We start from the raw sequence: 13,904 nt of genomic DNA, 5'->3' as shown, positions 1-13,904 counted from the left end.
CTTTTTAGGAAGCGCCCAATCCAACATTCAGTGAAGTCGTGAACCCATCTTGCAAGATCGGAGGTGGACTCGGACACTCAGTACTGGGCGGCGCTGCGCCTGGTGGCGGACTCCATGTGTCCCGCGGGTCTTGGCCGCTATTGAGTTTTCTGCCGGTGTAAATCTTCTCCATTGCATCACTTGGCCCCGCAGTCGAACACAGTATCTTGAAATTCTTCAGTGTCTTGTCCAAAGACGATCCAGCTCCATCTGTGTTCTCCGTAATCCTAGCAGTCTGTGACTATATGGCCAGCTTGGGCTCATGATCCATCTCCAGTCCACGGGGTGTGAGTTTCTGGGATGCTGAACACGTGCTAGCAGTGCGTGCAATTCACACGTTGAGACTCTGCTGTCGACGAAGGCAAGTCAGTTATGTTGGTTAGGTAGGCGGTCAGGGCCGAGAAACAATCCAGTAGCCGCCAGAACATTCGATTGTGGTACAGGGTGACTGCAATATGAACCCGTCTATTTAGTCTCGCCGGGGCTGGAAGAGAAAGAAATTCACTTCAATAATACAAAACTAGAAGGAGAAAACTTGATTCAGAGAGCTACCCCTTTTGTCTCTCAACTATCCTAGACTCTGTGTGGTTGCGTTCTACTGCCGGCTCATCAGACCGCTGGGAAAAAAAAAGCACTGCTGAGGTGGTTATCAATCCCCCCCAATCATAAAAGTGGAGTGGCGCGCAAATTATTCTCCCCTCCAAACTTCTCTCCGTCTCTGATTTCTCCTCCTCTCATTCCCCATCCCCCCTTGTCTTCCATTCATTTTTTCGATATCCTCCAACGCCTTCTTTCCGCCTAAGATGTCTGTTGTCGGTATTGATTTCGGTGCGCAGAGCACCAAGATTGGTGTTGCCCGCAACAAGGGCATTGACATTGTATGTGTTTGCCCCGCGTAATCCAGCCTCGCTCGAAGACCCCTCCTCATTCGATATCTCTCTCTCTCTCTCTCTCTCTCTCTCTTGTGTCATTTCGACTTTACGCGCATCATGTATCCCGTCACTGACAAAATTCACTTTACAGATCACCAACGAGGTTTCCAACCGTCAGACTCCGTAAGTGGCCGTCGACACTAAATCCCTCCTTACTACCCCAAGTCCTTTTTTCATGGTCGTTGGGTTTCCCATTTGTGAGCAACAACTGACCTTAACCTTCTGTCTTGCAGTTCCCTGGTCGGATTCAATGCCCGCAGCAGAGCCATTGGTGAGGCCGCCAAGACACAAGAGACTTCCAACTTGAAGAACACCATCGGCTCCCTGAAGCGCCTGATCGGCCGTTCTTATGATGACCCCGATGTCGAGGTTGAGAAGCAATTCAACTCATCAAACATCTGCGAGGTCAATGGCCTGGCCGGTGTTGAGGTCAACTACCTCGGCAAGAAGGAGAAGTTCACCGCGACACAGCTGGTTGCTATGTACTTGACAAAGATCAAGGACATCGCCTCCAAGGAGCTGAAGCTCCCCGTCTCCGATGTGACCGTCAGTGTTCCCGCCTGGTTCAGCGATGTCCAGCGCCGTGCCATGATTGATGCCGGTGAGATTGCCGGTCTGAACGTGCTCCGCCTGGTCAACGACACCACCGCCACCGCTCTGGGTTACGGTATCACCAAGCTCGACTTGCCCGGCCCTGAGGAGAAGCCCCGTCGTGTCGTTTTCATCGACATTGGTTACAGTGACTACACTGCCTCCGTTGTTGAGTTCCGCAAGGGCGAGCTGAACGTCAAGGCCACCGCCTGTGATCGTCACTTTGGTGGTCGTAACTTCGACCAGGCTCTGACCGAGCGTTTCGCCGATGAGTTCAAGGAGAAGTTCAAGATCGACATCCGCACCAACCCCAAGGCCTGGTCCCGTACTCTGGCCGCCGCCGAGAAGCTCAAGAAGGTCCTGTCCGCTAACCCCCAGGCCCCATTGAGCATCGAGTCTCTCATGGAGGACACCGATGTTCGCGCCATGGTCAAGCGTGAGGAGCTCGAGGAGATGGTCAGCCCTCTGCTCAACCGTCTCACTGTGCCTCTGGAGCAGGCTCTTGCTGAGGCCAAGCTCACTGTTGATGACATCGACAGCATCGAGATGGTCGGTGGATGCACTCGTGTCCCCGCCATCAAGGAGACCATCAGCAAGTTCTTCGGCAAGACTCTCTCTTTCACCTTGAACCAGGATGAGGCCATTGCCCGTGGCGCCGCCTTCTGCTGTGCCATCCTCTCCCCCGTCTTCCGTGTCCGCGACTTCGCCGTCCACGACATTGTCAACTACCCCATCGAGTTTACCTGGGAGCAGTCTGCCGAAATCCCCGATGAGGACACCAGCCTGACTGTCTTCAGCCGCGGCAATGTTATGCCTTCTACCAAGATCCTTACCTTCTACCGCAAGCAGCCCTTCGACTTGGAGGCTCGCTACGCCAAGCCCGAGGCTCTGCCCGGCAAGATCAACCCCTGGATTGGCCGCTTCTCCGTGAAGGGTGTCCAGGCTGACGCCAACGACGACTTTATGATCTGCAAGCTCAAGGCCCGCCTGAACCTGCACGGTGTTCTCAATGTTGAGTCCGGTTACTACGTTGAAGATATGGAGGTTGAGGAGCCCATCCCCGAAGAGGGCGACAAGGATGTAAGTCTTTCGCTTGATTTGCCGAGTACCTATACTCCCTGTGATGTCACCCCCACTAATTCTCTTTTTCTTCGAAAGGCCATGGATACAAACGGCGAGGAGCAGCCCAAGAAGACCCGCAAGGTCAAGAAGCAGGTTCGCAAGGGTGACCTGCCCATCGTCTCCGGCACTGGTGGTGTTGACCAGGCCACCAAGGAGACCTGGACTGAGCGGGAGAACTCCATGTACATGGAGGACAAGCTGGTTGCCGAGACCGACGAGAAGAAGAACGAGCTTGAGGCTACCATCTATGAGCTCCGTGACAAGATCGATGGTGTCTACTCCGAGTTCGCCAACGAGGAGGAGAAGGACAAGCTGCGCTCCAAGCTGATGGACGTCGAGGTATGTTTATTCCCAGCAGAGGTCGTTCAATGTGCACGTGTCATTTCGGTCAAAAGAAACTCTGACTAACTTCAATTTTTTTTCAGGACTGGCTGTACGACGAGGGTGATGACACCACCAAGTCCGTCTACGTCTCCAAGATGGAGGAGATCAGCTTCATCTCCGGCCCCATCATCCAGCGCTACAAGGAGAAGCTCGAGGAGGAGCGCAACGCTGCCCTCAAGGCTGAGGAGGAGGCCGCTGCCAAGAAGCGCGCCGAGCTCGAGGCCATGAAGAAGGCCGCCGAGGACCTCCGCAAGGCCGAGGAGGAGCACAAGAAGAAGCTCGCTGCCGAGGCTGGCGATGCTGAGATGCAAGATGCTCCTGCTGAGGGTGCCGCTCCTTCCGAGGAGAAGCAGTAAACAGTTGGTCATGATGATCACCACTCTTTTTACTTCTTTTCCATACGCCAGTCTCAAAAATGACGGCATAAGCCCTTTCAGGGGGGGATGTCAGCGCTCCGTCGCGGGTGCCTCCATTTATTTCTGGTCCCTCTCCCTCCTTGTTCTTTTTTTTCTTCTCTCTTCCTTTGAGCGCACTCCCTCCCATGATGACGAAAAGACCACCAGAGATGTTTCTTGTTTCTTTGACGGAATGTTTCCCTAGACCCGACCAGTGATGTTGCTGGTTGGACCATGCACGTTGATTTGGTATACCTGTCCACTTGGTGTGCTTCTTTCTGGCGATACCTTTATGAATTTAGATCATTTTCTTTTCATGATGAAATAGATGACATTCCGTGTCAAGCCGTCAAAGGAGTAAATAGTAAACACTGTTTTAATTTTTTGTGTCATGGATTTTCATAGTGGTTAATCATATCGGACCACCATTTCAGACAGGGGATCTGTCTCTTTTGAGGAAGCTCCTCTACGAGCCCGGTAATTAACTACTTACCCTTTTCGTGTACCACCCCCCTTGCCCACGGTATAAGAAGACCTGATGTTTTTGCCGGACGGGAAACCCTTCAGTTGTATTTCCTATCTGATGATACACCATTATAGTTGACTTTGGGAAGCCGCGAGAACTGAGAACTGAGAACTGATTGCCGGAGCGGAGCTTGGCAGGGATGAATGCCAAGGATCGAGCCTTGGTGACTTTTCCCCTTGTCCTTTCGCCGCTGGCAAGAATTTACCTACATACATGTGACTAGTACTACTCATTGTGTAGTGGTATCGATTGTCAACACATGAACAGAGAAGGCTGGACAACCTGAGCTGATGTGCTCAGATCTGCATGATATCACTCCAAAGGATTCTATTCTTTACAAGTCTACAGTTTACACTGTTTTGCTCCCTGTCGTGACTCGTCTGAGCAAGTTGGCACCGACCTCCTCCGTCTTCCCCCACTGGTCAGCGAGTCATGGCCGAGTCTACCTTACGTCTGGGCGGTTTTGGATGCCACTTTTGTCGGTTCGGGTATTATTGAGTATTGACTCTATTCACTATTGGGTATTGAGTCTAATCGTCTATTGAATCTATTGACAGTACGACGGTGACAGCTTGAATGTGTGGCCCTGTGGCCTTATGGCCCCACCTGCAGACTGCGAATGAATCTCCGTTCTTCCAGCCACATCCTCCCATTGAAGCAAGTCAGCACGCGACGAACTTCCAACTGTGAGAGCATCGTTCATGGTCTTGAATTGCAGTTTTGCAGACTTGTGTGACCTGAAACGGCGTTGCAGAGTTTCAGGAGGCATACTTGTGGAAACCGAAGCAATATTGGAAGGATCCCATAATGTACGCGCACTGCCCGGTGGGCTTCTTCGTTCTCATTAGTTATTTTTGGCTGAGCGTGTCTGGTATAGGGCATGCGAGAGACGCATCCTCACTAGGAGATTCTCGAGTACAGGGGATATCCCGATCATGTTCGCATTTCCCCCTTTTTCTTCTTTCTTTTTATGGAAAAAATGCTGTGGCCTGGGACAACTCGAAGATCGGATCACCAACGATCTCGCAGACAGGAGAGTTCGAACTCGGAACTACGATCCATTCGAAGGATCCTTCTGACATGACAAAGCAATTGACGTGCATCATGCCGACTCCACTTGTTATGCGCTTCTGCTCTGCAATGGAGACTTGCGCCCCCTGGTTCCCGGTGTTTGACGGATTGATGCTGGACAAGATCCACAGCAGTGGCACGTCCTCTGTCGATACCTCATCGCATCAAGGTCGCAATCAACCCTCTGAGCCATGAAAAGGAGATATCAGGCGCATGTGCCTGTGTCATGGGCAATATGCAAGGCATCCGATAGATGCTTATGCACTTATGCAGTGCAGCAGAAAGGGAAAAAAAAGCGTCAACCGACTTCCCCCCTGATCAACGCTTCCTCGGTTGGGTCGGAGTGGGACTGGATCCGGTTCAATCCGCCCCGCTCGCTCGTACATGGCGCCTTCTCTGGCACAAAGTCGACAGTAGTCGACATGAGGGAGCATGGATATATTCGGATTGGTCGAGATTTCAGCTGGGAGGAGTTTCTGGGTCAATGCGATCTTCTTCCATTCGGAAGACCATGCTCACAATCATGGACCCCCTCTCCTCATGAATCCTCGACTCCTCGTCTACCTCTAGCTTCCATTATCTCCATCTCTCAGAAAGAGACTGCCCGAGTTCACTTCTGTCTTGTGACGACAGGAACCTCTCTATCGCCCCAGTCGTATCCGCTTTCCTGGTTTCTACGCCATTCTTCGATTATCAATCGTTGGCAGTCCTCGCTTCTTCTCTTGGCGCCAGAATTTCCCCTACGCCTCGACGGGGTGCTCGTTATTCGATCTTCACGTGTAAATATCACTTGCCCATCGGCTGCCTCTGTGAAGGGAGGAAAAAAAAAAAAAACAAGCGACTGACAAGTGGAACCGGCGCTAGAACATCGCGACCTTGGGAGAAAGCCTCGGACGTTCATCCGCCCGGCACAGACAGTCGTCGCATGGTTGATAATGACCGCAGTTGCGAAAGTTGAACCGCGAAGGATGATCATCTCATCATGACCGTTTGTGCTTACTAGTGAATCACTCGGCCTCTATATCAATACCCGCGGCGCATACATATCCCGCCAAAACATATACTCCCAGAGATGCAGTGGCGGACGTGGGTCATACTCAGCCCGCCTTTCTGGTGCGCGGAAGTGACAACAGCACTACCGGGATCTGCTGCGCCCGTCACGGCAGAGATCACTCGCAGCGAACCAAGCAGGCCCGTCGAGTCGACCGGGCCTTGGACCGACCCTACACTTCATGACCCATTATGGCTCAAGTATGGGCTCAATGCTTCCGCCGAATACAAGTACTTTCACGAACCCGGTCGTGATGATATTCTGGGTCATTACGATAGTCGATACTTCACTGCGCCCGTGAACGATTCGCAGCGCGCAGATACACTGACGCAGATGGTTCGGGCGTATCTGAACTTCTTTGACGATAATGATTTGGAGACGTGGATTGCGCACGGGACATTGTTAGGATGGTGGTGGAACGGGAAGGTGAGCACGCGCCCAGATTCTCATTGGGGATACCTCCCCGAGCCAGGAATACAGACCGGAATCATCGACCTTGATTTTTTCTTCTTGCCGTTTGAGCTAACAAGATGTTGCCTGGTCACAGATTCTTCCTTGGGATTGGGACATGGATACCCAGGTTCCCGACACCACTCTTGCCTATCTCGCGGATCATTACAATCAGACCATTATCGAATATGTGACGCCCGGAGCGCAAGACAAGCGAGACTTTTTACTAGACATCAATCCATGGTCGCGACAGCGAGAACGCGGCCAGGGTCTCAATATTATCGACGCTCGATTCATCGACATCAGTACTGGACTCTACATCGACATCACTGGAATCAGTCAGTTGGAGGTGGATCATCCCGATATCTGGCAGTGCAAAAACTTCCACAAGTACCGCCTCCAAGACATTTATCCTCTGCGTCGAACGACATTCGAGGGTGCTCCAGCTCGGATCCCTTTCGCATATGATGCGCTTCTGATCGAGGAATATGACAAGGCGGCGTTGACCTCGACGAGTTTCCACAAGTGAGTACCACTGGCGGCGGACGATGTGAACCCATGAAGCTGACTCTGCTACTACCAGTCATACGTGGATCCCTGCCATGGCCGAGTGGGTGCATGACGAGGCAGTTTCGAGTATATACGACCAAGACTCGCACGAAGCCGAGCAATACGATTAATAGCCTGCAATCGCAACCCCGAGCCACCCGATTTTTCCGAGTTCAGCAGTACCGGGCTCCCCACCGAGCGTCAAAAGCAAGGAGGATCAGGATGGTCCTTTCTTGGGTCTTAGTCTGATCTTTGTCATTGACTCATTATTTAATTTGCATGTTGTACATATAAAGCATTTCGTGGCGCGTCGCATGTCTTCGATCCCGGTTGGTCGATTTTATCTGGATTTCTGTCACTTTCAGAGTTGGATACGCACGTTTTCTTCTTGTTGTTGTCGTGGAATTCGACCTATGGACACAGTACAGAATTTTTCTACGTGGGACTAGTATCAAGCAGTAAGTGGATGATATCATGGGATCTAAAACAGATGTGTACATCTGGTGTCCTGCCGTACGAGCGCCACGATCATCTTATTCGTCAAGTCATCACGTTCTGCCGAGGTCCAGATGCCGTTCCTTACATTGGTTTGTTTGTTGCCTAAATCACCAGGCAGTATTTCTTATTATCTCCGGGCTGACAAAGCTATCGCCGTGGAAGTCTATCGAATCTTATCTCAGCACATGTCATTTCCATTAGGATCACGAGAGACTGTGACGATCATCTGAACTTACTACCATCTCTCCACCCTACTTATAGCCTTACCACGAATCCCCTGGAGAATCACTCGTCACTATATTCATCGTCTCGAGGGTCATCGGGCTTGCTGCATCCTTTCATCTCCACAGACCTCATCATGGACATCACAGTGCATCATCAAGGCGCGCCGCATGTCTTCCAAGTTTCCGACTCAGCGACGTTGCAAGACCTTTCCACCCAAATATACGAAACGCTCAACATTCCATCAGAGAATCAAAAGCTCCTTATTGCTCCCAAGCCCGGCATGCAAAAGGCACCGTTCTCTTCAACTCCGCTGTCCTCTCTACTACCACTGAATTCACCAAAGTTCAAAATCACCCTGCTGGGATCTCCAGCCAAAGCCGTCGCCGACCTCCACTCGCAATCCGAATCAATACGCAAACGACAGGAGGCTCGAGCCTCTGCACTCGCCGCTGCCCGACGTTCAAACAACAAGCCATCCGCTTCCTCTCGCCCCAGCGGGATTCACACCCTCTCCTCCTCCCCCTCCAACTCCTCCTACACCTTCCACCGCCTCCTCCCACTCCCTTACCTCCCCCGTCCCGAACGCTCTCTTCAATTCCTTACCCGCCTCCGCGACGACCCAGGCATTCGCGCCGCCATGATCAAACACAAATTCTCCGTCCCTCTCCTCACAGAAATGAATCCCGCCGAACACACCACCTCCGAGTCGCGCACTCTCGGCCTAAACCGTAACAAAGGTGAGGTCATCGAGCTGCGTCTCCGCACAGACGCCTACGACGGCTACCGCGACTACCGCACCATCCGCAAGACGCTCTGTCATGAACTGGCGCACTGCGTGTTTGGTCCGCATGATCGCGATTTCTGGGACTTGACGGCGCAAATTGAGCGGGAGGTGGAGCAGGCGGACTGGAAGATGGGAGGTAGGAGGCTGACAGAGGAGGACTTTTATGATCCGGGGGATTGGGAGAGAGTCAGAGGTGGGGAGGAGGTTATTGATGAGCAGGGGTGGACGGGAGGGGAGTTTGTCCTGGGCGGGCTGGTGAATAATGGGGATCGTTCTTTGACGAGGAGGGAGGTCATGGCGAAAGCCGCGGAGGAGAGGATGAGGAAGCCGGATTTGAATAAGACGGGGGAGGATGCCTGAGGGGCTGGGATTTAAGATATCGGTTGAGATTTCTTCTCCTGTGTTTTGCCCCCCGTGACTTTTGGCGTTGCTCCTATTTACCTAGTAACTATGTATACCAGCAATGCTGTTGTCACGAAATTTAAAGAACTTGAAGTCACGCTCTTCCCCGAAAACATACCTACAATGCGTCGGTAGTAGTCGTCTGGCTTCAACCCTGTGTCGTTCCAGGAACTTTGGTAGCCTCGGTTTTGGTTTCGACTTTCGAGAACCGCAGAGTATCATGGAGAATAACTTTTAGAACCAAATACCAGCAAACAGCTCACGGTTCTTGAAAAGGAACCCCCTGTTCATGATCCTATTCCGCAATCTTACCCCGTCCACTCGAGTTGAACACTCTTCCTGGTTGGGTCAACATCAACGTCCATCCACCAAGCGTTCAGTAGGCGAGACCTCGGACACACTACCAACCACACTGTGCTCGCGATGCCATGGACATACTCTTTCCACATGGCCATGACTAGCGAAGAAGTTCCCCGGGGGGTGTGTATCGGGGTGAGGAAATCCTACCGCCTTACATAATGGCCCGTTCCTGTCGAGTGATTAGGTGAACTGTATCCATGTGTGCCCCAGCATTCTTCCATCTGTACGGTCGCAGCTCGAGGGAATGACGAATTCAGGCTTCGTCCATACATTGATATCAGATGAATCTGTACGTTTCAGATTGCAGTTGCAGATGTATTCATATCATCAAATCGAGTGACTCGCATTTTCATTGTTCACGGCCATCAAAACCTATAAAGTACATTTCAAAGACTTCGAATTGACCTCCTTCAGACCTGCTCGTTGACAAACAGACCAGCCATACCCTGGCCTGTACCAATGCACATACTAGTCACCAGAATCTTCTTCTTCGTTCGGCGAGCCTCGCTCAAAACAGTAGCAATCTGACGAGCACCAGTGGCACCGAGCGGGTGACCCAAGGCAATAGCACCACCGCGCGGGTTGACCTTGGCATGATCCAGACCCAGATTCTCGATACAGTAGACGGCCATTGAGGCAAAGGCTTCGTTGATCTCGTAAATGTCAATGTCGTTCTTATCGAGGTTGAACTTGCTCAACAGCTTGGGGATGGCAGCAGTTGGACCGATACCCATGACGCGGGGAGGCACACCGGCGACAGTGGCACCGCAGAATTTGGCCAGAATGGGCTGGTTGAGCTCAATGGCCTTGGAGCGTTTCATTAGGAGCACAGCGGCGGCTATATATAAAAAAAACATCGTTAGAACTCCCGCCGTGTTCACATATCTCGGTGGTAATCCTGAGAAGAACACCGAGAAAAGAGAAATCACTTACCACCATCGGTAACCTGACTCGAGTTTCCACCCGTAGACCGATCACCAAATTGAGGGAAAGCCGGGCGAATCTTGGACAGAGACTCAAAGGTGGTTCCGGGCCGGATACCGTCATCCCGAGTCAAGGTGACCTGGTGCACCTCGCCGGTCTTGGGGTCTTTGACCTTGGTGGAGATGGGAGCGATCTCATCATCGAACCAACCAGCCTTTTGGGCGGCCTCGGCGCGACGGAAGGACTCCGCGGCGTACTTGTCTTGTTGCTCACGAGTGATGCCAAAATCCTTGCCAACGTTCTCAGAGGTCTGACCCATGGGCTGCATACAGTCGGCGGCCTCCTGGGTGCGGAGAATTTCCTCATTGAAGGGCGCGTCAAGACGGTCGCCAGCCCCGGACATGAGCTCAGCACCCATGGCGATACCAATATCAATCGAGCCCATGGAAATCTGGTTGGCGATATCCTGTACGGCCTTGAGACCGGAAGAGCAGAAGCGGTTCACTGATGAGGCACCGGCAGTGTGAGGGATACCAGCAGCCAGCGACGCAGCGCGGACCATATAAGCGGCCTTGGCCTCGTTGACCTGCAAGTGAAGAAGAAAAATTATGAGCATCCTTAAGAGCACACGGAAGGAGATCATGTGGTCAGGGAACAAACATACATTGCCGAGGCACACGTCCTCAATCAGAGCAGGGTCGATCTTGGACCGGGAAAGAGTCTCCTTGAGGAGCGCATATACCATGTAGTCCAACTCAGTGTCCTTGAATCCACCCTTACGAGCCTTGGTCAAGGGTGTCCGCAGAGAGAGTGTGATGACGATATCGTCGGGGTTCTTCTGGGTACTGCGAAGATTGTTAGCATGTTCACTTCGAAATTGACATTTTTTGCATGGTTTCTCTTACATAGCGTTGAGTCCGCTTCCTGAGCCCTTGAGGTGGCTCAGGATGGAGCTGAGGCGATCTGCGGCCATTATGAAGTGTTCTAAAAGGGACTTGAACGGTCAGTGATGTTGCTGCAAGGTTTCTGGAAAGGATGAACGGGGATGCGATGAAACTGTTGGGTTTTTGCGGGGAAAAGCCTTGGAATCGATGAAAGCAGTGTCGTGCATCATGGAAACGCTGAGGCAATCCACAATCCTGCCAGGATGAGTACTCACTTATTGACTAGTAAAGAGCCGAACTCGCAGGTGAAGAATAGGAAATGAGGGAGGTCAACTGAGGAGAAAGTAGAGTCAAATAGTAGAACGTGGAAAGGCGGAGACCCGCTGAGCTTCGACCGAAAGTGCCGAGGCACTTGGGGGGTACCTGGGGCTGGCCGCGGAGTAGTAGTCTACTAGGTACTCAGTACTCAGAGCAACACACTAAGCCCTGCTATTTCCGAGTACTCAGTACTTGCCGGCTGCCTTTTGTGGATTTTCTCCACAATCCGGAGAATAAACGTGCCTAGGCTTTTACTCGGTTCTGAGGCCAAGACTGCACTTGTTCAACCTATTCGAATGGTAGCCACTGGCCAGTCTCTCCCTTGGCGGTGGTCCAACTATGCAAGCTACGACTACAAGCCTGTACGTTTGATGACCTTTTAGCGTTTGTTGGGCACCTTCTAGATCGGTAAGTTCTCGAGCAACAAGTAGCGCTGGAGTCGCGTATCTCAGCCCTCAGGAAGCACGGCTGGCTTCAGGAGGAGACCAAAATGTATGCAGCGCGGTCTCCTGGAGAAGATGCCTTCAGACATCGCTTAAAGACCACGCCATGATCAAAAATCCTCATCTCGAACCAAAAAAAAAAAAAAAAAAAAAAAAGGGAAAAAAAACTTCTCTCGCGGTGTACGCCTGTTCGCGCCCTGCAATTCCCCGAGGCAATATCCCCCTATGTGAAGACAGTTCAACCAGATCAAACAAGCGAATGATGACCAGCATCGTCCTGGCTAACGACACTCCCGACTTCAGACCAGCTGGCAGGAGTTTCAATGCCGTCTCCAAGATGCTCTCCTAGATCACTCAAGCTTCCATCTGAAGACGTATCGTTAGAAGCGCCGATGTGGCTATAGCTACCAGCGATTGAGGATGTCGATGACACAGGTTGCTGTTGCTGATTATTTGGAGAGATGTCATCCAAGTCAGTGAGCAGATCCTGAGGCCTGCCCTCGTCAAGCTCAGAGCTTGGATGAGCATAGTAGACCTGTTCGTTGGCTTCGGTGTGGCTGGATGCCGCAGCAGACACGGGTGTCTGCGATCGAAGAGGAGAGTCAGCGAATGGATCAAACAGCAACTCTGATGGCACTTCCGAGGTTGGTGTAAATTGCAGAATAGCCTCCGACGGGTGGTTGGATGTTGTCTCCGAAAGAATGTCGATGTGGAGGTCGGGCCGTTCAGCACTAGGGCTGATGGCGTCGTCATTCAGTACTCCTCGGCGCACCGCCGGCTGCATGGCTCCCAGGTCCAAGGCAGTAGAGTGACCATCTGCAGGATCTTCGTGCGCAGAGCTCGCATCCTTACTTGATGCGCGGAGATTGCCATCCGCATCAACGAGGGTATCAAAGCTCCCTTGGTTTTGCAAGGACGTCCTGCTTTTGCGCCGACTTTCCAAAAGAGTAGCCCGGCGTCTGATCTCTGCCTTGGCGATGCGCCTACGTTCTTCCGCAGCTTCTCCGATCTCTTCGCTCATGGAAATGTCTTCTCGGCCTGGAGAGACTGAGCCGCGTGGTTGAACCTCATCGCCGAGGTTATGCAGGACTACGGCGATTTTTCGTCGAGAGTTGGTCACCCACTGCTGAAATTGGGGCGACTGGTAGACGGCCACGCCGGCTGCTACTAGAACAGAGACTGTGACGATGATCCCTATTACCCGGATTGGTCAGAACGTAGCTTTTTTTTGGCAGAGAGTGCAAACGCGGAACGCCCCTGGTAAGCCGTCGGAGGGCTAAACAAAGCATCACGGATTTCACATACCTTTAGCAAGAGGAGCTGGCATGTCGAATGAGTTATGCCTACTGCATGGAACTTCTTCCTCTTCTATGGGGACACTCCTTGGGCAAAGACTCCTTCAAAAGCTCCAACCACTTTTCGTTGAAACCTTCGTCCAGGAATTATCGATGATGCCTGGATCCTGGTTCTTACATAAACCCCCGCAGCACATGACACCCTCTGATCCCTGGCAGTGGCGATAGTCTGGACTCTGGAGTACCTGAGCACCTTAGCAATAGCAGCGGACTTGGTACCCGCCCGCTGCGCCACTTTGAGGCTGAGCGCCTGTGAGGTTGTGAACCTGTTTGAAGGGTCTTTAAGAAGGGTCAAATGCTAATTACTGTAGAACAATCTCTAGTCTCTTCTATATATCAGAGCCTATGGGTGACTTGATCCTCGGCAATCCGGAAAACATGACATTTCCATTTAATGTAGATTAAATCGTACATCAAACCCTCCTTGGAACCAGTGACCGCCTCTTTGTCAAGTATTAGTTAGTAAGTTAGTGAGTAGGTACTAGTCATAGTTCATTTAGTAGTAGAGTACCTTGAGTATCGCGTGTCCTTGTTGGTGGGCTCTTGGGTGTTTTGACTCTTGAGGCGGCGTTAGAGGAGTACTCATGAGCTTGATACAGTA

At 51.9% G+C, this 13,904-nt stretch overlaps 5 protein-coding genes across 5 annotated transcripts; 3 read left to right on the top strand and 2 right to left on the bottom strand.

Annotated features, from left to right (window-relative positions):
• Positions 1-842: 842 nt before the first annotated feature.
• On the top strand, positions 843-3,424 carry hsp88 (Hsp70 chaperone Hsp88; the record flags this gene model as incomplete). Its single annotated transcript, XM_056932316.1, has 4 exons — positions 843-917; positions 1,063-1,094; positions 1,205-3,023; positions 3,110-3,424. 4 exons carry the CDS (start codon positions 843-845, stop codon positions 3,422-3,424), a joined length of 2,241 nt encoding a protein of 746 aa, XP_056792275.1.
• A 2,708-nt stretch (positions 3,425-6,132) lies between these two features.
• On the top strand, positions 6,133-7,241 carry N7539_002712 (putative mannosylphosphate transferase (Mnn4); the record flags this gene model as incomplete). Its single annotated transcript, XM_056932315.1, has 3 exons — positions 6,133-6,537; positions 6,659-7,086; positions 7,145-7,241. The coding sequence occupies 3 exons, from the start codon at positions 6,133-6,135 to the stop codon at positions 7,239-7,241; spliced, it is 930 nt and encodes a 309-aa protein (XP_056792274.1).
• A 725-nt stretch (positions 7,242-7,966) lies between these two features.
• On the top strand, positions 7,967-8,977 carry N7539_002711 (putative zinc metalloproteinase; the record flags this gene model as incomplete). Its single annotated transcript, XM_056932314.1, has 1 exon — positions 7,967-8,977. One exon carries the CDS (start codon positions 7,967-7,969, stop codon positions 8,975-8,977), a length of 1,011 nt encoding a protein of 336 aa, XP_056792273.1.
• Positions 8,978-9,789: 812 nt separating this feature from the next.
• kat1 (putative 3-ketoacyl-CoA ketothiolase (Kat1)) lies at positions 9,790-11,276 on the bottom strand (the record flags this gene model as incomplete). The annotated part of the gene is made up of 4 exons (XM_056932313.1): positions 9,790-10,217; positions 10,313-10,889; positions 10,968-11,148; positions 11,209-11,276. 4 exons carry the CDS (start codon positions 11,274-11,276, stop codon positions 9,790-9,792), a joined length of 1,254 nt encoding a protein of 417 aa, XP_056792272.1.
• Positions 11,277-12,195: 919 nt separating this feature from the next.
• Positions 12,196-13,275, bottom strand: N7539_002709 (uncharacterized protein; the record flags this gene model as incomplete). Its single annotated transcript, XM_056932312.1, has 2 exons — positions 12,196-13,142; positions 13,254-13,275. 2 exons carry the CDS (start codon positions 13,273-13,275, stop codon positions 12,196-12,198), a joined length of 969 nt encoding a protein of 322 aa, XP_056792271.1.
• Positions 13,276-13,904: the final 629 nt, after the last annotated feature.

This window comes from Penicillium diatomitis, assembly GCF_028827545.1.
Source record: "Penicillium diatomitis strain IBT 30728 chromosome Unknown utg000003l_segment0_segment0, whole genome shotgun sequence".
In the NCBI taxonomy this organism is placed as follows: Eukaryota; Fungi; Ascomycota; class Eurotiomycetes; order Eurotiales; family Aspergillaceae; genus Penicillium; species Penicillium diatomitis.
The sequence above is the reverse complement of the archived record's forward strand: the minus strand, read 5'-3'. Positions and strand labels throughout refer to the sequence as shown.